The sequence below is a fragment of the Amphiprion ocellaris genome, chromosome 21, assembly GCF_022539595.1.
Source record: "Amphiprion ocellaris isolate individual 3 ecotype Okinawa chromosome 21, ASM2253959v1, whole genome shotgun sequence".
Taxonomy (NCBI): Eukaryota; Metazoa; Chordata; class Actinopteri; family Pomacentridae; genus Amphiprion; species Amphiprion ocellaris.
In genome coordinates this window covers 11004323-11029166 of record NC_072786.1, presented here as the reverse complement: position 1 = coordinate 11029166, position 24844 = coordinate 11004323, and the positions used below count along the sequence as shown (strand labels likewise).

Below are 24844 nucleotides of genomic sequence, written 5' to 3'. Positions count from 1 at the left end.
CAGTGACATGGCAAAAATTCATTGACTTTCAGCTAAACTGGGTTGAACTGCAGACTGTGAACATGCTGTGCAGATATAAGACAAGTATGGAAACATATTTTAAATGTTAATAGTAAAATATCTATTGTATGTAGTCTCCCAGTCATCTGTAGGAATTTGTAAAAATGTTGTTACCAGGTTGTTCTTTTTTTTTGCATCCACCCTTGTCAAAACAGAAAATTTTAAGTATATTAAATTAGGGTGAATTAAGATGATAACTGTAATTGCTAGAGTGCACTTAATGCACTGTGGCCAATTTAGTTAATCTAGAAATAATGTTTAGACTATTTTTTCTGATTCCTGAATAATCAGTTGGTTAAAGAGTCAGTATGATTTTTCTTCGGTTGACTGCAGCCTTGGTAGCTTTTAGGTGGAATCGGTATAAACTGTGGATTCCACTAGGGACTATTTCCTGCTGTGGATGAACACACATTTGGTGCTGCAGTATTACAGACACCAGAACTGTGTATCGTGAATTGACTTAGAATAAACCACAGAGCCCATGTTCATTGTAATGAAGGAACATGTGAAGCAGTGTCGCTCACTGATGTGTTTTTAATGGCATTTATTAACAACAATGAAGCTGTTGACCAAAAAGAAAGATACAGAATGTCACCAGTGCTATCCTTAAACTGTAAAGGCTGTTTCATTATTAGAGAATTACAGTTTCAGTTCACACTATTAGAGTGTAAATTGCCTTTGAAACAATCTCCTGGAGATTCTGCACATTCATAAAGTGATATGCAAGCAAACAGAGACATGGCATACCTACCAATTTATTCATCTGCTTTAGTTTAAAGCCAAAAATAAGTCTAAGTGCATCCAATTCACTGTCGTAATTGGCCTAAAAATCATTTACTCTGTCCCCAGCCGATTTTAAAGCCCCCTCTGTTAATACCATTAAGCTGTGCACAGGATGGCCCATATTGGTCTTTATGCACTGTATTTCTATGCTCATGAAAATTACAGTGATTTCAAAATGTCACTCGGCAGGCTTCCATTTATGGCACTTGGAGTGATTGACCCTCTGCAGGCCCCTGGAGGGACCCCCTGCCCTGTTGCCATAGAGATTCTCTATGTAAGGCAGCAGCGACTCTCAAGTTCTTCACAATTTGAATTAGAACGAACAGTTGTGCTTTTTATATGTTTTAAAAAAAACAAAAAAAAAAACAACAAAAACTCTTGCACCTCTTAAATACAATCCTGAGAAAACTTCCATCATGCAACTCGTACCGTATCTGTCCTCCGACACTATATGCTAAATTTGTGACTGCAGGACTTTATGAGGGAGTCACTTGTGATTTTTGTCAGCTGGGAGAAACCTGAAGTGAACTCAGCTGTGGATTATATCACATGTGCAGGTGGAGATAGAACAACAAAAAGTGGAGTAAGACATTTTTCATTTGAGAAAAGGTAAAAGTTGTGTCCTTTAAGCAAATTATAACCTAACAAGTGAGCGTTACATTATGTTCTACAAAGGCAGCTGCTGCAGAGAAGAGGTGTCCTTTAAAAAAAACAATCACTTTTGAATCAGAATATATCCAAGAACGCGATTTGGATGCATTTATAACTCATATCTAGTAAATTTTTTTTGAGTGACTTGATTCTTAAATTGCATTTTAGATGTGAGTTCAGTAGTGTCAACTAAGTTGCTAAAAAGTTCTATTTTTGTTTAGATTTATTTAGATTAAGTTTAACCTCTCTTAATTATGCAAAAAGATTTAAAGAAATAGGGAATAATAAACTACTTGGGAAAAATGAGATGAAATTTACAGATCCTGCTAAGTGGTTTTCTTAGCCAGGTATACTGAGGCATCCAAATCTGGCCTTATATTTAAAGAGCCCATATTTTTTGGGGTTGTTCCCTTTCCTTTAGCATGTTATACAGCTTTTTTGTGCACATAAAAAGTCTGCAAAGTTACAAAGCTCAAAGTCCAGAAAAAGTTATATTCTCCCACAGAAAACACTGCTCCATACCTATATGAAACACCTTGATTGAAGTCTAGGCTTTTCTTCTGTTACTCATTGACATCATCATGTTCATATCTGCATAACACCCACTTAACTGCTAGCTTGGCACACCCTCAAACCAAGAACGAGCAGCTTCTTCACTTTATTTCATCACTAGAGCCACTCTTGCTAAGGCTACATCTGGGGTTATGGTAACCAACGCTTCTGTTGATCCAGCTGTCCAATCAGAGCAGATCGGACTTCTTTGAAATGGGGCCTTAAAGAGACAGTAGCTAAAACTGAGCTTTTCAAAAAGATGATGTACAGTATGAGAAAAATAATGTATTCTTTGAAAATTAAAGCATGTAAACACATTTTAGTAGATTCAAAGAATAAAATAATAAACCTGTAAATGTGCATATTATGGTCTTTTTAACAGACATGTATGTGAGTGCTAACAATCTTCTCATCTATGCCTTTATATAATATAGTATCCCACAATGTCAAACTTTTGATTTTAAGCTTTTAATGAAGTTACACCCAAATAACATGAATTTGACATCAGAGATCTTTATCACCAAAACCCTGGGAATGTTTTAATCGGGTTTAACGATCAAAACCTACCTGCAGGAATGATCCCTATGCGGAGAGAACACGACACCAGTTCAGCATCCGGTTGGTTCTCGTCCACACCGTGGTCTGTCTGGGTTCTGCTAACCAACCCATGCAGGATCTCGCTGAACATCCCGTCTCCACCGACACACACCACCCTGGACGGATAGATCAACACCTTGACATGAATTTTCTATTATATCATTCCTGGTTATTCAAATAGCCTGGCTGGTTGCTACATATCAGTTACATTGACATGTCATTGCAATAAAGCTGATACGTGAGAAAAATAACTAGATTTTCAGAAAACCTGGACAATAATACAATTGAGCAGCAGGTCCAGCCCTTTAATAAATAAGAATATCACACTGTGCCACCTGCCACTACAGCTTCTGAAGTCTAACTCAAAACCTCACAGAAATTGATCTATAAATTATATAAACTGCACAGTAAAAACATAATGGACTCTAACCTTGCTCTGGTGGACTGAATATCTGATGAATAGAAGCAGGAACGACGGGGCACTCAGCAGGAAAAAAAGCAGGGCCTTTATGTTCGACTATCAGCTGCATTTTGCCCTCACATGCTCCTGTTACTCCCAAACCTGAGCACTGATCTTGTACAATTTCAGCTGAAAGCATAACCTTGACTGATGTGGGTAATTTGCAGGTTTGGATTTATTTTACAGTTATTGAAAGTGATGCTAGGGAGCAGAATCAGCTGCATGCCGAAAATACTGGAAAAATATGTGGAAATTCCAATGCAGCTTCCACAGTGATATTGGTTTATCGTGTTTGAGTCTGAAAACGGCTTGAATGTTTTGGTTTTAACTGAATATTTTACTGTTGTTTTTTTTATGTATATGCATCTCTGAAAGTCCTTTTCGTTTGGCTATATTGATCTAAATCCTCCACTGTATATTTCACTAATGGAGGGCCACACGGATCAATTCACGGTCCTTTGCTAGTCTACATCTACATGTTACTTTTAATTTAAATATTTCCAAAATATTGCTACTTTCATGCACATGATTTTCAGATGTGCTTCTCTTTTCATTTTGAATAATGTATAACTGTGCTAACAACAGTTTTTTTTCTTAAAGAAGTCAGTTAAACATATCAATCAGAAAATATCAATGGCTCAGACTCTGCAGTTCATCAATAATGCTGACACTTGAAGTCCTTGCAAAATTACAGAAATGCAGTGTCATATTTGAGAACAGCCTCATCATTTATTGCTATGAAACTAAATACCAACATTCATGGTGCCCAGATGATGGATCCTACCGAATGTTAGAGATCTCCCCACTATTTTGTACTGAATTTTTGTAACCATTTAATGGACTACAGCAAATTCGGCACAGACACGGTTGTTCCTCTGAGGATGAACTGTAATCACTTTGGTGATCCATTATCAAAAAAAGTTTTTAGTTTTGCCAGTATTTTGGTTTGTGACCAAACACCTGACAAAGATTGCATTTCCATCAAACCCATCTTTACATTGCATGCTTTGCTAATTAGCAAATAAAACTGAGAATTATGGTAAACATACCTAAAGTCAGAAGAGCTGATATTATCACCTTCTGACACAATACAGCAACACAACTGCTAATCAGTGGCAAACATTTACTATTATTTGTTTATTATAAAGCCTAACTAGCAGACTTTCTGTTAAACTAATGCATGTGGTTGGGAAGAGGGCTAATAATATTAACTTGCCACCAGCTACACAGCTAGCATGAATTCCTCCATATTGTAGGCTAAACAGTCCCAGTTTCTGGTATGACCCCAATTCATCTTAAAGCTATTTCTTCATTTAGTGTGATGATGATGGTGGTACAGAGCACCGTCGAACGTTTTGGGCTCCCATAGGTGTTTGAGTTGAGATCTAGAGACTATTAAGGCTGTAGTACATGATTCACATCACTGTCATCCAACCATTCAGTGACCCCTCGTGCCCTATAAATGGAGGCATGGTCATACTTAAAGACTCCACTCCCATCAAGAGAGAAATACTACATCATAAGCTAAAGGTTATCACCTCGACCAGCTTGGTATTGATTTGTAGTGACCCTTGACTCTAAGAAGATAAATGAACCCAAACCAGGTCAACAAAACAACCTCTACAGCAGAACAGAGCCAACAGACCTCCTCACTGTATGGGTCAAAGGTTCAGGTTTTTCTTTAATTTGTCACCTGGCTGGTGGGTTTGAAAGACATTAGTTTATTAAAAAAAAAAATTTCTACCTCACAATGGTCCTTAAAATAATCATCTGTGAGGGGCCGTTCTGTCAATACATTCATCAAAGTCTAAGCTTAAAATCATATTTTATCAAAATCATCCAATTGTAAATGGCTAATTTTGCCAAAATTTACCAGCTTGTGTACAAAACCACAAATTCTACACCACTCAGTGCAAATGTAAAGCCTTTAGTAACTCAGCTGTGACAAAGTCATGTAAAAATGAAGATACTCTTTGGCTGAACTGCAGGCTGTGTTTCCAGAGTAGACAGGAGACACGTACAGAAACAAGTTTTATTTTAAGTAATAAATATATATATAGTGTGTCAAATGACAGTTTTTTTTTTTCCAGTAATTGGAACATAAGTCGATGTTTGGGAAAATTTTGTACATGTTGGTTTGAGAATTGAACCTTTTTGTAAAAATAAACAATCAAACAAATTCAACTTTTGTTTTTTATGATGTATGACATTATAACTGTCCCACACGGCACAAAAGACATTTCTAAGTCCTCTCTAGTTCTAGCAATTATTGTGCTGTTTCCATAAAGGTGTAAGACTTTATATTGCGTGTAAAATGAGCTCACAGTGAATAAAAATGTGGCAGTGTTTAGAGGCTTAATCTTAATTATTTCTACTGTATTTTAGAGCAGTAAAACAACAAAAAAGAACCATTATTTTCACTCCATGTCTTTGTAAACTTTTATTATTACTGGTAATTGTGGTTTGCAGCTCTATTTGGATCCCAGAAATTAGGCTGTAGAACAACTCTGGAAGCCAAAATATGACAAAGTCCTGATCTTAAGAGAGTATCTCTGGTCACAACTAGACAATCAACTCTGTTCAAAGAAATGCAGATCAGAGTCTGAGATAATCAGAAGAAGTCTGTATCTATAATTACAATCTGACACAACACAACACGGCTTCATACAAACCTTTAATATGCTCTTAGTGAAGCACAGCACACAGCCGAGTCTCTCAATGAGTTTATTTAAGTATGAGAGTCGGCTCCATGTCGCAGTGAAGAACCAGAGTTCTCCAGCTTAAGTACTCACCCGTCACATTTATCTAGACTGGCCTCCGTCTTCAAGTGGTCCCTGGCATGATTGGCGCGCTCTGTAACTATGGAAACAAATCAAACGGGCAGCCTTAGTACAACAAAAAGGACCGTGCAGACAAAATACCTCGGCTGGGAACAAGCATACTATTAGAGGAAATTTTGAAATACGAGACATGGAAAAGTACAGTTTTGAAACATTCCCCGGAACCAGTCGAGCAGATTGATGCTCCCAAAGAGCAAATGCACGAAACAACCCAATTCCAGTGTTGTATATTAGCCAGCGAAATGAGCCACTGAGCCCATAGAAACAATATTTCAACAGTAAATCTGTTTACGGGGCGTATTATACCAGCACAAATACAACCCTTGCAATTCATAGCTGCTGGAGGAAGCCCAGAGTGAATAGTATTCACTGTGATGGACCATCAATACCCCAAGACTATGTGTAGCTGTAGCAAACACTTATTGAATAATAGATGTGTTTGGATACCCAAGCTTATCAACTATCACAGCTTCCATTAAGGTTGCTGGCATGATTAATGGCACTATAAGCCAAATCATATCCTCGCAAACCTCTTCGGTCCCTGCGAGAGGCCGCGGTGGCAGTAGAGATCTATACGGCGGCCATCGAGACTCATTTTTTATTTAAATCTCGACGACTGGTGGGGACCCACCAATCACATCAGTGGAGATGCCGGCTCGGCGAAACACCGGAGCCACCTTCTGCTCGTAAATACGCTTCCCGCGCCGTTTTCCTCCGAACGGATTGATGTACACCAGGAGGCTCTTTGGTCGGTTGGCTGCGAAAAAAAAAAGAAAGAAGGGAGGGTTGAGATAGTCATTAAAAATGCACCATTTTTTTTAAAACAAATGTGCAACTGACAACAGCTTGATGAAGTTTTCATTAACAGGAGACCTTTTTCAAAACGCTCACTCAAGCTGACTGGTCCACCGAAAACACGCCACTGCAGAAATAAATGGTGTGTCTACCGACTATGGGAGGAGTGTGACGCGATTCAGAGGCACTGCATCATTCGGTGATAAACCTACAAAGTGCTGCGATGGAGAATACTAAATGGCTTGTTTATGGCTGCTGGTGGAGCACTGTGTTTAGGGCAACAAAGTGGAGATGCAGCAGCCGCTCAAAGACGAATGGATCGGGATCAAGTGTTAAATGAGCGCCGAGAAATATAGGGTGCCATATTGTTTGGCAATAAGACAAAAGTTCCATTAGATTACATAAATGGGTTGTCAATGGGTGATCTAAAGGTGTAGTATGGTGGAGAATAACACTGCTGAAGACAGGGAGGCTTCATCTGCACAATAAATGGAGTTAATTTTCTTGAATTGATTCATCCAACTGAGCCAAATGGGACCATTTCTTAAGGCTTAAACTCACCTTAAGACTGTAAGTTGTTTGCACATGCTCGATACACAGTAAATCCTGCAGAACCCAGTCATGGGGTGCTGTATTTTGCACTCAATTAGAGGAATGGTCTGACTGTAATGATGGCAATATGTTAACACGAGTGGAGAACATATTAATTCCCCGAAACCCTCAGGTTGATAATTTTCTCACAAACAGATTATGTAAAATGATGGATGATGTGCTCTTCTGTTTGTTTTCATTTTTAGATCTTGTGTTTTAGTTGTTTTCATGGAGATACAGGACTTTATATTGCTGTTTTTTGGTTAAAAGTGTTATTCATAATTGTCATTTTTGCCTTTTTGTCTTTGTAAGGTCATTATTATGACTGGTACTAATAATAAAATGCTGCAAGTTGCACTCAATTAGGAGAGCGGTCTAACTGTTACGATGGTAATATGTTAACACATCAGTGGAGAACATATTAAAATCCTGAAATCCTCTAGTTGATAATTTCTTTCCAGACAGATTGTGTAAAATGATGGCTGATGTGTTTGACTTGTTTCCATTGAGACTGGTTTAAAGGGTTAATAGCAATTATGGTAATTATTCCTATTATTCCCCAAACAGATGATATAAAAACAACAGGTGATGTTCTTTTCTGTTTATTATTACTTTTATATCTTGTGTTTTAAAGGCAGATTCCTCGACAGTAACCTGGACTTGGCGTCCTCTTTCATGCTTCATGTCCAAACCAGCCGAAGACATTTTTTTCTGCAATGTGACGCCTCCATTTATATGTTTTATCAGACTGCTGTTGTCGGGACCATCCTTTACGTCTGAGCTCACGAGGCTGTCGAAAAGAGAAATGCGGGAGGACACCTCTGTTGTAGGTTTGCCTCTGGGCTGTCCTGAGGGCAGCGTGCACAAGATACTGCTGGGGAGAATGAACTGATTTTTATGGACAATACTGCACATTTTCCCTCCAGAAGAAGGGCTGTTTTTGCAATACGTCTTGCCCTGAGTGAACTTTATTAAATATTTACATTTTAAGTGAAATTGTGAGCTTTGTGTGCTGGGACAACTCCATTTTTATTCTATTTTATACCTTCATTACACTGTGAAGGCAAAAAAAATCACTTTTCATTCAATCACATTTATCTCACAGCTTTAGTTACTGGTTACTTTGCAGATTTAACCTTTCAAAACAAAATATAACCAACTAACACATTATGATATGTTTCTTGTGATGGCTCTAGCTAAACGAAATAAACAGCTGTAACATTAATCCAATCATGGTTATTATCCATTATCCAATGACGTATTTTACATTTAGTACTATGAGTATATTTTGATGTTAATATTTACGTATTTGTACTGAAATAGCATTTGACTGCAAGACTTTTATTTTGTAACAGAGTATTTCTACATTGTGGTATTGTGACGTGAGATTTTCTCAACTCAAATGAGCTCAAATGCATTGAAATGCTGAAATATGGTGCTAATAAACATAAATGGAGGTTACCAAACTTAGAATTTTAGGATTTTCAGTTTTGCATCTGTCCTTGAGCCAATTCTGTTCAGTACCATCTGGAATATGAACCAAAACTAAGCTTAAAATCATGATATTTCATCCAAATCATTTTATTGTACATGTCTCATTTAAATATTTGCCAAAAATGAACCCCTCTTAGCAACCAGATTCTGTAAAAAAGAAAAAAAAAAAGCAGTGGTTCTTGGCAACCAACAGCAACATGACAAAAATTTAGTAATAACTCGGCTGAACTGCAGGCAGTGTTTACAAAGAGTAGAAAAGAGAAAAGCACAGAAACTAATTTAAAATGAAAGCAGTAAAATATCTACAATATGTAGAACCACCATATTATTTCCAGCGCTGGCAATATTTGTGGGCACTTGGAAAAGTATTCTACATATGGATTTTGGGTTTTGCAGTTTTGGCAAAATAAAAAATCTAAGAAATGTAACATTTGTTTCTCTTTTTTTGATGTGTAAATTTATAATTGTGTCATATTGCACAGAATATATGTTTGAGTTCTCTCTACTTCTAGCCATGGTGTTGCCATAAAGGTGCAGGACTTTATACTGCAGTGAAAAATGAACCCACAGTGAGTAAAAATGCCCAGAAACAGCTTGGGTTGCAGAGGCTTCCCTCCATGCTAAACACAATAGTACAACACAATAGTGCGCCGCATTTGTAAATCAAATAATTGTCTGGCAGATAAACTATAGCTGTAGCAACTTCAAAAATACCATTTCAGAAACTTTAAAAGCATAGCATAGATCAAACATTCCCAGATTTCATTACGGAAGTCTGTGTGTAATGCAATACCCAAGTGAAAACACCTTAAATAGAGTTTATCTGAATGCAGCTTCATTAGAGTGTCGACCAGATTCCTACTTTTTACTGATTAACTTCTAATTTGGTTCATGTCTGCTCACAGCACCTACTGAGTAACGACAGCTGCTCATTGGTGACTCGGACCCATTGATTGCAGAGCTCCTGGTCATTGCAGTGGAAGGTGACTTCGCTGCAGCGCCACTGGTGCTGCCTCGTCCTCATCACGAAGGAAACTATGAGGAAACAAAACAGAAAGGACAGAAGAAAGATGCTGTCACCAAAACAGGGAACTCCTGAGCTGAACAATGCATTCATATCCTATCAGTTTGTGCTGCTCAGAAACTAAAAATGCCTTTTATCAGATGTGCATCACTGATTAAAGCGTGTGAACTTCAGTTTGTGGAGTATTTTTAGGCTCTACAGCAGATTTTATTTGTTCATTCATGCTTTTCTCACTGACAGAGTTCAGCGCTACCCGCGGGTTTGTCCTATAAATGAACTTTATCATTAGCAGCCAGGAGCATCACATGTGAGTAAGGAATGACGAAGAAGAAGCCAGTTCAAGTAAAACAGGACTCCTACAGGAAGCAGAGAAGGAGTCACGATATATCCCGCTAGGAACATTGCTGAAATATTTACATTAAGGAGCAGGAAAAAAAAAAAAAAAAACTCACTCGCTAAGCACTTTGACAGCAGCAGATTCACCCACTAAGCAAAGTCAAATTATCACACTAAGCATTTTCCTCATCAGATAGGAAAGTTAACTTTTTTCCCAGGCAAGTTCTTCGCCCCAAATCACTTACGGTAGCTTACAGTGGGAGTAAAAACCGTCCTGGAGTGAGTTACATAATCAGGCTGTAAGTGATGTCTTTGAAGCCAAGTTTCTCACAGATTGTGGGAATGCAGTGAGACTCGACACACTCTAATGCCAGTAAAAGCTCACATTAGGGGGGTAATTTTTGACATTTGGCTGTGATAAATAATGTAAATCCAATCTTGTTTGGATTTAATCTAATGGCTCCAAATCGAGCATTAGCCCCAAAGTCACTGGAACGCTGCCATCCCAGAGCCGGTCGGCTGAGCTGCGAGCGACTCTCTTGTTAATGCATTACTTTCTAATATGAAGCTGTCTACAGGCTTATTTCCAGCATCAGGACACTTGTGATTGGTGGAGCTGAACACAGGCTCTTGGCACACTGAGCCGAGATGGAAAGCGTGATGTGGTTTTAACTGACTGCGGGGAAATGAAAGTGACAGTGACGTAAACTGTCTTCCAAGCAACAAAAAGACGCAGCATTTATTTCTTAATTGGGCACTTTTGCAGTTTGTACAGTAGAGAAACTGGACAAAAATGCTGAGTCATGAGCTTTGGATTTGGCAAAGTTGCTTTAAAGCTGCAGAGAGCATGACACAGAATGCACACGGGGGTAAATTTCATGTGTAAATATGATGAAATGTGTATATGAATATGAGTTTAGTACCTGTAAATGCACACGGATACAGCTGCGAGTGCCGCTTCGCCTCTTTTCGACTCTTCCTGGTCCGTTTGTCGTCTCCATCTTCCGTCCTGCCAACAGCCACGATTTCACACACCTGAACACTGCGACCGTGAGCTGGGAAGACATTAAATCAATATTTTAGAGAACTACATTACATGATCACCCAAGCATGACGCTCTTCTACCAGCACGGTTACCCTGTGGAGTAAATTCTCACATTTACATACACTGTAGAAAAGCATTTATATTTATTTTTTATGGAGTTTTTACTTGTAATCTTTTGGAAAAAAAAAGATTCTGTTAATTTCCATATTCCCCATGTTTTGTTAAATTACAGATAACTTGGAAAATAATGGGAAAAGTATTAGTTTAAAAAATAACCTTAAAAAACTGTCCAAACCTGGAAATAACATCCACATCAAAAAATTGTATTAATAGTTTTATGTTCTTTTATAATGTACGACCATTAAACAACACTATTTTTAAAAATCATTCTCTATGAACATAATTATTTTTTATGGATATTTGCCATTATTTGAAGGAATAATTATTTTTTATTATGGATTAAAAATCTATTTTTGGAATGTTATTTTACTGTTTTGTTAATTATAGGTAATATTCAGTATAATTACAACAATTAAACATCATTTTATTAATAATTACATGTTGATTGTAAAAAAAAAGAAAAAAAGACTGAAACTGGACATAATGTCCACATCAAAAGTCTGTAATTACAATTTTAAAATTACAAATGTGTGCTTTTGCAACATTTCACCGTAAAATAATTTTTTTTCCATTTTTTTAACTGTATTTATATCAGAAATAAAAATACTATTTTAGTGATTTTTGCTCTTAAAGAGAAACAATATGTATATTAAGGACTAAAGAATTGTAAATCATTTCACAATTGCATTTTTTTCCACAAATTTCTCCTGTTTTGTTAAATTACAGATAATATCCAGTAAAATTACTTACAATCATTACTGGCTTACATAACGACTGTATATCTATTACAATGTGCAAGCATGAAAATACACTGCATTGTTCTACTTAAATTAGCCAAAAAATATAATTATATTACATTAATTTGAAATTATTTTCACAGTCTTTACAGTTTTACAAAGTTTTCTTATTGTTTTTTTTTTTCTGGCACCCAGCAAAATGACAAAAACTCAAGAGACTTTTTGGCTGAACTGCAGGCAGTGTTTACACAGAGCAGATAAAATACAAGTATGACATCAAAATATAAATGCAAATAGTAAAATATCTCAATTTTTTCCACTATTGGTAACAAAGTGGTTGCATAGTTTTATTATGCTGCACTGAAGACATCCTTGAGCTCTCTCCACTTCCAGTAATGGTTTTACTGCTTCTGTAGAGGTAGTGGATCTTTATATTGCAGTAAAAAATAAGTCCGCACTGACTAAAAATTTGACAGGGAGCAAAAAAGCCCAGAAACTGCTTGGGGGTTAGAATTCTACAGGCTTTATCCATTCCATTACAAAGGATTCTTGTGTTAAAGCGACTTCAGAATCGCAGCCTAGAATTTATTTCACAAAGGCAGAAATGAATGGAGAATAAAACAGCTATATCCCGAGAGAGTTCGCCAGTGTTTGGGAATGGAAATCCATCTTCTTGTTGGTCTTTCCCACGGGAATAAGACTCAGGCTGCCAGTTTAAAATGACTTTGGGATGAAAGAGTTTGGCAGCGACTGAATGACCTGGTAGCTCCTGGCAGCGACTAGACGAGGCGGGTCAGCCAACTTATAGAGCTACTAAACGCCACCAAAGAATTTAATCAGTGTTAATTTGCTGTGTTGTAAGAGAAAATAAAGAGGATTGCAAGGAAAGGCATTATTTTAACAGTTTTACTGGTGAGGAGGATGAGTTAAAAAAAAATTCTAATTCAATCAAATAAACGTTGCAGATAAGTTGAGTTGCTAAAAAGGAAGACAGATTTTACTTTTTCTCGAGAAATCTTGAGCATTCAATCACAATAGGTGGCAACTGACAGGGAAAATAAATCAAAAAATGCACTTTTGTACAAGGGAAGGACAATATTACTTGCAATGAGTTTAACTGACCTCTTCAACTGCATCACATTCTGGCATTCCAGCCTCTCCGACAAATTTATTCAGCTGATATGGTGAAATGGATGGGAGGGAAGCATGACATATTATTTCTCTCCTGGGACTCTGAGGGAATAGGATTTCATTTCTTTCTCAAATAAAGATGATACACCATGCAGGCATGAATAACTTTATGGCCATCGATATTCACACTTTGACAGATAGGAAGAAGAGTTATGGCCAAGTGGGTAATGGCTGTATTTCCGAAAAGGAGAGTAAAAAAAAAATAACAAGAATGAAGAGTTTCATTTCAACTACTTGAGAAATTGCACCGATTGCTCTGCCAAACTCATTGTTGCTGTTGGATTAAAAATATGTAATGAATTATTGAACGTTATTGTGACTTGTATGATTCATTTTCCAGAGGGGTTATTTTGTTCAGGGTCACAGGAGGATTCAGAGAAACACTGAAACTCTTAATTTTGAAGTTACAGTGCTGCTACAGGCAGTACTTTGGTCATTAATACTGCTTTCTGAGTAGCTCTGCATATATATCTGATGAAAATTATGCAATATTACCATGCTCAAAAACTGTAGAAACAGTGAAAATAATGGAAGATATAATTTTAAGAAGTAATTCACTGATTTATTTATTTTTTACAAAATGTAATTTTTCATTTTAATTATATTTTATGGTCAAAAAATGTTAAATAACCCTTTACAAATTGTAAAAATACAGATTTCGGAAGTGGGCATTAAATACAGTTTTGGCCTGCTTTTGTTTATGTTTTATTGTTATTTTTAAACTCACATTTTTCTGTGGTTTTACTAGATATTATCTGTAATTCTGCAAAACAGGGAAAGTCTGCAAAGTAATTATTGATTATACTGTATTTTTTTAAATAGCAAATATCTATGAAATAATATTTTTTGCTTATTTAAATATAGTTAAAAAAGAAATTTTATGGGCAAATGTAAGAGAAAACCTACCTTTTTAAAAAAAAATAAAAAACAAAAAAGATATGATTTTTAAGGTGGAGTTGATTTACTGTTTTGTTCTTGTCATCAACATGTAAATTCAGACTTAAAATACTAATTATTTAGTGAAACTTTACAAAACAGGAAACATCTGTGAAGTAACAGTAAATTGTATAAAAAATGCAGAATATTTTTTACAAATTACTTTTTTACAGTGTATATTCCAAAAAAATAACAAGTTAACATGAATAATAAGCCTTTTTTTTCTTTTTTTAACAGTTTTGCACCAATATGTACTAGTATGTAAATTTTTCTTTACATCTCATACTGTGCTGCATTTTACAATGACAAACAGTTAAAATTAACCTAAATAAAACAGTCATTTGTCAAAAGCCATTCGTGACAGTCAGACATTACACTATTGTTCCTTCATGGCTAAAGCACAGAAAGCAGAATTGAAATTCATCGTCATGGCATCAAAGACAAACAGACCCAGCGTTGTGCGTGTGTTTACACTGACATATGAGCTTCTTTTTTCCTCTTACATGAGGGTTGGTTTCTACTTTCATACTTGTTTGTTTACTGTCTTTAACACCTCCAGGCTTCCCCTGGTAACTTCGCGTTTAAAATCATAGCACTATGAACTGTGGGTAATTCCCCCAGGCAACGTCTGCAGGGATGCAGACTTTGGAAAGTGCATCAGGGCTAAAAAATGTTTGCAACAGAACCCACATGCACTTGAAGGTCTGACAGTGGGACAGTCCTCAGCCCTCATGGACTTAAAGTTGGGATCGGGTCACCAAACTTTAGCATTTACCATTAACCATCTGAACTCCAGGAAGTTTCTGGGCATTTTATTTGCTCTTGTCACATTTTCTGCTCACTGTGGGCTCATTTTTTACTTGACTATAAAGCCCTGCTCCTTTTTGGAAACAGCACAACTATGGCTAGAAGCAAAAATAACACAAAAATGTTCATGTTGTGCAGTATGACCAGTTATACAGCCATAAATATGATCATTTTGACTTCTGATTTTACAAACAGACAATAATTCTTCTTCTTATGGTAGCTTCACATTTTACAGATATTTTACTACTTGCATCCTAATTTGCTTCAGTACTTATCTACTGTTTGTTCTGTGTAAACACTTACTGCAGTTCAGCCTAGCTTAGACATAAAATCCCTGATTTCTTACCATGTAACTGTTGGTTTTCACTGAATCACTAATGACTTCTTAGTTGAAACAAGAAGCGCAGAAATTATAGTTTTTTTTTTTACAGAAGCTGGTTTGAGCAACTGGTTCTTTTTTGCCAATTTTTAAAAATGAGACATCAAATCAGGGGTTATTTTGATGAAATATCATGATTATAAGCTTAGATGTGGTTAAGGTTCCCAATGGAACAGCATGTCACAGATGAATAGGTCTGTCAGAAAGTTGAAAATCAAATTATTCCTTCTGTTTTTACAGTTTCTTTCTCTGACAAATGGTGCAATTTTGGCAATTTTTAAAAATATATTATACTTCTCAAACCCTCTTCAGCAAAAAATGACATTAACAAAGGCTCAGTTTTACTCAAACGTCCAATTCAGTCACAACCATGTGACAGTGAAGCATCATGCACAACCCCGAGCCCTGAAACTGAAGCAAATTGAGGCATCATTTTTCTGTATTTACTCCTGTGTCTTCCCCACTGTGACATGCGAAAATGCCTTCAGTGAAAACAGTCCACAGTGGCTCATTTTGACACAAAGATGTCACTCTGCCCTGTGGATGTTTACAGCAGGCTTATGGGAGTATCTCACTCAAACTGATCATTGAGGAAGTTTATTGTTTGCACTGTCAATCTGAGCACACCGTCTAAACACGACTGTTGTTTCTATTATGCAACATGTGCCACTGATAGGCGGACTTATCGTCGAGATCCGCTGGCAAAATCGCCGCTCTGCATTGAGGGGGATGTTCCAACATGTCAAAAATCATTTCACGCAAGTGTGAATAGATAAGCGAAGGCAGATTATCTTTAATGGGAAAATGTTGGAAGTAGATAGCGACAACAAAGTGTAACAAGTTTGAGATGATTTTTGGATTTGTTTGTTGCACATCCAAACTCGTGCTAAAACACCAAGTGGGATTTATTAGAATATCTCATCTTGTATATTACACATTTACATGTTTGTTATCTGAAGCTGCCAGGCTCAGAAAATCTGAAAAATATATGAAACCATTTAACCTCGTAGGCAAAGTCTACAGTCATGGACAAAAGTATTGGCACCCCTGGAATTTTTCCAGAAAATACACCATTTCTCTCAGAAATGGTTGCAATTACAAATGTTTTTTGGTATACGCGTGTTTATTTCATTGATGTGCATTGGAAAAACACAAGAAAGCAGAAGAAAAAAGCCAAAATTGACAGAATTTGACATAAAACTCAAAAAAATGGGCCAGACAAAATTGTTGGCACCCTTTTAAAACTGTGGGTAAATCATTTTCTTTCAAACATCATTTAAACTCACCTGTGGCAAGTAACAGGTGCTGGCAATATAGAAATCACACCTGAAGCCAGTTAGAATGTATAAAAGTTGACTCAACCTTTGTGTTGTGTTACCTATGTGTGTCACACCAAGCATGGAGAAGAGAAAGAAGAGCCCAGAAGTGTCTGAGGATTTAAGGAGCAAAATTGTGGAAAAATACGAACAATCTCAAGGTTACAAGACTATGTCCAGAGATCTTGAAGCTCCTTTGTCCACATATCCCACGGAACTGTGGCTAATCTCCCTGGATGGGGACAGAAGAGACAAATTGATGAAAGAATGCAACATAGGATAGTTTGAATGGTGGATAAACATCCTAGGTCAACTTCAACACAAATTCAGGCTGTCCTGCAGAATCAGGGTGCAAAAGTGTATCCCAAAAACATTTGTAACTGCAACAATTTCAGGGAGAAATTTATTTAATTTATGCAATTTATTTATTGTATTTTCTGGAAATATTCCAGGGGTGCCAATACTTTCGTCCATGACCGTACATCAACAAAAAGACAAAACGTTAGTGGATTGAGTCAGTGCAGCCAGTGTTGCTTTCTTCTTTCCTTTTGGGCAACTTGGTCAAATTAACCCCAGAAACAAGCTGAACTGGAAACAATAGCTGACATTCCCACATTTGCTCCAATAACTCTGCCACACACACACTCACAGAGGCACAAACGCACACGCAATAATCCCATCGCCACACACACTCAGAGAACACACACCCCCACACACAAATTCCCCCACTTTTTAGCTCGCTGCAGTCCCTAAGCTACATGCTAAGCCCTCGGCCATACAAGACAGATCCTCTCTGCTCTGCTCTGACATACTTTTCTTTGTGCTTGAAAAGAATCTTAGCGCTGGCAGCCGGCCAGTGTGTGCCGCCTATTCAAACCACGGGGCTCAGTGTGCCGCTGTGAGCCGGAGTGGTCTGCTATCTGCAGAAAGTCAGCTTTTCAGGAACTAGAGGGGAGGAAAAGGCTTTATTTTCTAATGCCTGGAACTTGTTCTGCACTTGGAGGAGAGAATTCAGATGTTCGTTGTGTTGCTGCAAAGCTACGCTGATGCCTGGGAGCTCTGATATCTGCTGAAATATCACAGACTAGCCTTCATTTCCTGCAAGCATTTCATCATGAGGTGCATAAATGATTCTTTTTTTCATCATTTTGAACAGTCATTCCATGCCAGGTCACCCAACACTCCCAGTTCATGTCATGGATTCTGAGACCTTGCTACATCCTAAAGCTCTACTCCAAATACTTTTTTAGTTTGGCCCTCAGAGCTAAGTTTCATCATTTTTCTGTTTCCTTCCTCACCTTGTCGCTTCTTTTTCAGTGGTTTGGTTTGAAATTTGTGCTGAACATCCATAAAAAGCGCAACTCAAACAGTTTTTGCTGAGGAAACGGGGGGCAACAGCTAGTCCGGCACTTTCCAAAATAACTAAATCTGCCTACTCGGAAGAAATAATATTTATAATAGTCATTCTTACACACAAACAACTGAGCTTGGGATGTGTTCGTAGGTAAATCTTTGTTAGTTATTGCAAAAACCAGGCCATCTGTTTCCCAATTTCCAGTAAGAAAATACAATGAGTGAAACTACTCTTTAACACTTGAAGCTACCGTCCAGCTTGTATTTGGACAGTTTACATTGTCCAGATTCTGTGTTTCAGCACATTTGCTTTGAAAAAACTACTATAATAAATCATAAAAAAAGAAAAAATGAAATTGCCATTTTTAAAAATATTTCTATTGCATTTAAAAAAAAAAAGAAAGAAACAGAATCAACGTGCAACATATTTCTAAATGTCCACAGGTACTACTAATACTGCTTTACACAATAGAGATGTTTAACTACTTATATTTTTTATTTGTTTCTATACTAGTCTCCTGTCTGCTCTGCAGTTAAATCAAGTTCAGCTAAAAGTCCCTCAACTTTTATGTGACTTTTGATCGTAGCTGAATCACTCATGGCTTTACTGTTGTGCTTATGAGTGCAGAATTTTTAGTTGTTTTTTTCAGATTCTGATTAGAGCAAACAGTTTATTTTTGGCAAATTTATAAATGAGACATGTTGAATGAATGAATTGTGATGAAATATCCAGATTTTAAACTCAGATTTGAATCATTTTCTCGATGGTACGGCATGTTTCTACAGTTTCTTGCTCTTACAAATGGTGGAATTTCTGGGATATTTAACAAAAGATAACATACCTTCCAAACCCACCAACAAGATGTATGGAGTAGTTCCTTACTTGTAATAAAGGAGCGTACACAGCCACTTGATTGTTGAATGAGCCCCAGAAATATTTGTTTCAAGCAAACATGAAGTTCAATATCAACAGATTTAAGTGCAAAGTCAAAAATAAGCGTGTAACTGTTCAAATACTTATGATCCAGGCTGCATGTACTTATGGACTGAAATCTATTTGGTCTTAACATTCGTCACTGAGAAATGTGCAAAAGGAAATACAACATATCATTTGTATTTCGTGCTTTTTGGAAAACAACTGCCACCAGCTTGTCAGGTTTCAGCTTCTCCACACAAGAGGCTCAGCGTAGCCGCTATGGGAATAAGGCCAAGTTCAAAAAGACAATCACATGGAACGAGGACAAGGAGAGGCACAAAGAAAGGTTCAGTAAACCTGCCATGTGTGACTTCGGACCTCAAATTCTGGCAGCGGCAGTGAGTTTCTTTGTCCTGGGTGTGAATGTAATCCTCAGCTCCAGCACTGTTAGAGCCTTTCACCGCTGAGCAACAAACATCTGAGTCCTCAAGATGCAGAGAGACTTTCCACTGGAGCCACATGAGATGGATTAGCAACTGTAATGCAAACTCAATGGGATCTTACATCCCCTGTGAACTCGTTACGCACATGACCGTATACGACAAAGTGCCAGTTCCCATGGTCTCTGACTCGTGACTCCTTATTGTAAGACTTGTCCCAAGTTGCACAGAGCTGCAGGCGGTGAGGAGTTAATCCAAGAAAGATCACTTCCATACCAGTAACAGCAAAGTATCACGATACCCTGCCATTAAAAGCAACACTAAATCCCATTTTATTGGTACCAACACCTCAATTTTTCTGAATTGTTTCTTTTCGATGATTAAAGCCAATGCGCCACAGTGAGGACAGTATGTGTTTGAAGCAATCTGCTTCCACTTCCTGCAGGTATAGTGGGCGTACCAAATGCTTTATTTTCTCCAGCAGCTTTCATCTCCTCAAGTCATGGCTGCAAATCCAAGCTCTGATGCCGACCGTCCACAGCATGTGGATAAAGCAGATGCACAAAGCAACAGTATGGAGTTATTTCACTAACGGAGCCAACAGTGGAAGTCCACGGACACCACAAAATCACTCTGCAAAATGTTTTTCAAAGCTATGCAGACGAAGCATATTGATGGCAGACATGACAACTTGCTCAAAGAATTGAAAGAGTGACAGGTTAGAGAACGTGCCCTACAATATAAATCAAATGAGTATGATTTATTAAGTGATAATCTTTAACCATCAGAGTTGAGGAGGTGATCAGCTACAAATGACGACTGCTTAACTTTGTTGTATATAATGTACTAATAATATTTTAAGTGTTCATCCAACTCCCTCAGATGAATCTTTTAACCACTTGTGCTGGAAACTACATCCACTAATAGACTTTTAGAAGTATCAATAAACTATTGGCGGCTTTCCACTGCAGGAACTTGGGGAAGGAACAAGGTGATTCATAGGAAACCATCAAAAAACAGAATGAATAGGACATGCTGGACATACTTCTTGTTCTATGATCACGTATGAAATAGAACAATGAAGGGTTTGTTATGTTAGTCTATCTGGTAAAGACTCGAGAAGGCAGAAAAAATAACATTTCTTGTCCTCATCATCCTCTCCAAGTTTACCCAATCAGCATTTGTGATCTCAGAGTTTCACCAATCAGTGTTGAGACCCACATAGCAGTGTTTCCATCAGTACCAACTCTGATGTAACTGGGTTTTATAGGGAAGGTTATTGCACAAAGAAGCACGAAGGTTCAGGCAGCTCTAAAACAGCCTTGTATCATTGCAGCTCCATGTTTAGTCTCTATTCAGTCCATGTCTGTATCACTTAGGTGGAGGGTTTCTAATATCCTGCCTGTGACAGACAGGCGTTTGTTTAAGTGCTCCATATTATAAGCTGAACGCAGCAATAAAGTTTAAAGTCAGTGAAGTGGCCCTTCAGCTACCTGGAGAGCTGGAAACTCAGCAGTACTCGACTGAGAGCCACTGGTCTTGGCAATAATTATCTCCTATAATAATGGAACAAAGAGGATCTTTGTGTTAATGTAATGGAGCTTCGGAGGTCAGTTAAATTCAGCTCTTTAGGTAGAAATACTATCCACCCTGTAATCCAAGAGCCGTTGTTCACTCTGACAGACACACACTTGGGAAAAGGTAGAACAGCAGGGTACCTCTAGGTGTACAAAGGCTTGTACCTTGGTGGAAACTCGACACAGTACAACATGGTACACTAACTGTTTCTACTTCTGCCTTTTGTCCTAATATTCTCCTTAGACTTTTTTAAAATCTGAAATGGCCATTTTTGCTTTGTTCTTTTCTTTTTTTTTTTAACCTGGAACACTCCTGTTGAATTAAAACACAAAGAAAATCTATTTTAGAAAGTGTTCCAAGTTGTTCTGTTTCATCCAAATCAAAGTTAACACCTTTGGTTCAGACTACAATCAGAAAGATAAGATCATTTTTACCTTCAGTTTCTTTTTGAACAGTATGCACTTACACAGATAAAGAGAATCCTCTCTGATCTATCCCACGTTCTGGACTCTGACTATGATCTGCTGCCATCACATAGATGATACAGAGTTCAGCAGGGTGAACTGGATCAGATTAAGAGCTCCTTTGTGCCTGTGTCGGTTGAATTTTAACCCTCTGAACCCAAAGACCAACCACTGAATTCAAAATTCTATCAGTTATCAGAGCCAGAAATGATAAAAACAGAGAGAATCTTTACATTTTGTACTTTCTGACAGTCTTTGAACTTCTCATCTGTGACATGTTGTTCTATCAGGAAACTAAAAATCATGATATTTCATAAAAATCACTTCATTCTATGTGTCTCTTTTAAAATTTCACCAAAAACTTAATAATTTCCTTTAATAACATTCTTTAAAAAAAACAAAAATCTTCTTCTTGGCACAACCATGAAGTCATTATTTGCACAGCTGCAACTAACAGTCGCATGACAAAAATTCAAGGAGTTTTTCCACTGAGCTGGGCTGAACTGCAGGCAATGTTGACACAACAAGAGAACAAGAATGGAAACAAGTTTTAAAAAGTACCATCTATAGTAAGTTGAGTCTTTTGTGTGTGTGTGTGTGTGTGTGTGTGTTTTTTGTTTTTTTTTTACCAGTATTGGAAAAAATTGTCATACATGATGAAACCCACCAACTGATTGATGCCTCAAGATAAGAAAATAAATAATAACTGAGGACTTTTTAATTATGTGTGCTTTTAATTCTGTGTACTCGGTAATGTTTTCTGTGTGTCCCTCAGTTACAGCCTGGTTCCACAAAGCTTTAAAGTTTATTCCTGAAATATGTACTTTAAAGAGATTTGGTGACATAATGGCCTGTTGGTGAACCACTGCATGTAGTGAAGTAACATTTAAATGCTCAACAAGTTAGTCAATTAATGGCAAATGGCAAAAATGCCAAACATTTCTTGGTTTCAACATTTAAAATGTGTTGTAAACTAGACATCATCAGATAAAACAAGCCATTTGTGCACAGTTATAATCAGCATTTTCACAATTCTGTGCCACTTTATCGACGAAAAAATTACTTGGGAATGTAGTAATTAATCAATAATGATAATAATTGCTAGTTGCCTCCGTGGACACATCAAAGAAACCACAACAGCTTCCATTTATCTGGATTCTCTGGCTTCCTGCTCCCTCAAAGGTCAACACTGTCGAGACCACTTGCTATTCTTTAAATGGCACAAATTTGCATGTCAAAGTTCACCGAAGTTGAACTCAACACAAACGCCTGCAAAGCTTTGCTGTTTTAAAATGTTAGTGTGAAGCTCTGCCACTGGGCCTTTAATCCCAGCCTCTGCAGTGGAAGATAAGTCCTTTTTTTCTCCCCTCTGTGACACTTTATTACTTCAGCAGCGGCGCCTTCACTTCAAATTGGTGAAAATGTGTCAGATCAGAGACTAGTGTTGTGACGGATCAACAAGTACCTGTACAGGTGCATGTGGGAGAAACGTTCGGGGATCCTGCTCATCCTGCTTCCCTAAAACAGGGTGGTATCCCATCAGACAGGATTCCTCTGAAAATGCCAGCCTTCCTGCTTGGCACAAACATGAACTTTCTGTCACACCCAACACGTTTAACACATGGGTGTTGGAAAAAACCCATTTTCTCATCAACCCAAGTGCAACAACATGACAGATTTTCAGATTCTGCCGCCGACTTTGATGTTAACTCAGTATATGTTAGGCGTTTGTGTATTTGCACAAGAGAGTTTGTGTTTTTTGTGTTTGTGCATATGCTGAATCTGACAACACGCCGCCTGGCCTCACCTTCTTTCACTCCTCCCGACAACATGCGAGCTGTCATCATATTCATATTCTGCTGTTGTTCTCCACACCCCTCCCTTTACACAGTGGATCAGTATGTAATCCCTTTATTGTTGCTGTGCTTTGGCACTGACAGTCTGTTAGAGGACAAGCCAGTGCAAGCTTAAGGAAATGCTGTTCCCACACTGTTATTGTTTGTTTTATGTCAGTCCCATTTTTGCTTTTGCATCTTGCATGTTACATGAGTAAGATAAGAGAGAAAGACACCATCATATATATATAGATGTACTCACAAAAAGCTCGGCCCTATGTTGGAGTGGAGTTGAGTACATTATAGAGTTGCTGCCACCAACACAGCATCATGCAGGTTCTTTGTGTAATTAGCTTCAGAGGTCCCACTCTCTGCTCCTATACTGACCCGAGCCTCTGGTGAATAAATGCAATCAGTAAATAATAAATAAAGAAAGATCCCGCCAGTGATGCAGCATAAAAACCGGCACAGTTTAGCCAATCTCCAGCTGTGGTTGTCTGGCAGCGTTTATTTCCCCGTATCTCCCTCCTCCTCCTCCTCCTCCCTCCCCGTGCAGCCGTCTCTCAACGTACAGACAGGCCTGTGCATTGAGCAGCAGCTTTAGATTACAAAGCGCAGATCTGCCGGGTACACATGGCAGTGAGCTGTCAAACAAGACATGGATTTCTCCCAGGCACAATGGGTTTGTTTAGCCAATGCTTAGGCAAACAGATGGAGAAGAAAAGGAAAAGCAAGGTTGAAGGTAAAAAAAAAAAAAAAACCCCAGCAGAACAGTCACTAGGGGTGCAATGATACTGCTGGTTTACTGCTACGGCCAGAGTTCCAGTCTACATAAATCACTACTGCAGGGTAAAACGAAACTTCAATTTCTTTAATGAGCATAAAATGTGTTTGCTTTTGGAGTGTTGGACAGTACAATTTTCCTCACCTGTACTTTCTGTTTAGCGCTAATACACAAATATTAGCATGCTAACATATGACCCATCAGCTGGTGATAATGCTAAACATTATATTGACTATTTATTAACATGCTAATATTGCAATTTCTACCATTTTGCACTGTAAATAAATATATAATTTAATGGAATTTTCCTTTTAATACAGTGAGTTTACATATCTAATGTAAAATAACACAAAAAACTATTACATTTTCATTGTTTTAAAGAAAATTAGCTTTTTTGGCATATTATTTCTCATTATTTCACAAATATTTCCTATTAAATGGAAAAAAATGATAAATTCAAATGTAATCCTGTAAATATTCTAATGCAATTAGGGACGAATAACACAGAAAGACATATTGCTTCTGTATGTTTACACAGATTAGTTTGATAATTTAGAGACACATGCTCTCTTGTAAAATTAAAGATAGAAAATTCAATTTTTTAAAATGGAAAATTCAATTAATTTCCATTACTTCAGTGTATTAATTATCTATACAATAGTTTTGGTGCCCTGTAAAATTACGCTCTCCTCCTTTTTTCCCCATTTTTTTAACGACATCTAGCACAGTGTTAGCATTAGTCCAAAGCACTGCTCTGCTT

At 37.5% G+C, this 24844-nt stretch overlaps 1 protein-coding gene across 1 annotated transcript in view; it reads right to left on the bottom strand.

Annotated features, from left to right (window-relative positions):
- The window catches only part of cerk (ceramide kinase), a 50476-nt gene that overhangs the window by 20042 nt on the left and 5590 nt on the right, over positions 1–24844 (bottom strand). Inside the window, exons 2-6 of the mRNA XM_023285541.3 lie at positions 11107–11238; positions 9736–9858; positions 6575–6700; positions 5896–5962; positions 2614–2759 (exon numbers count right to left, since the gene is read on the bottom strand). Of these exons, the coding sequence (XP_023141309.2) occupies positions 2614–2759; positions 5896–5962; positions 6575–6700; positions 9736–9858; positions 11107–11238 (594 nt within the window). The remainder of the gene's footprint in view (positions 1–2613; positions 2760–5895; positions 5963–6574; positions 6701–9735; positions 9859–11106; positions 11239–24844) is intronic.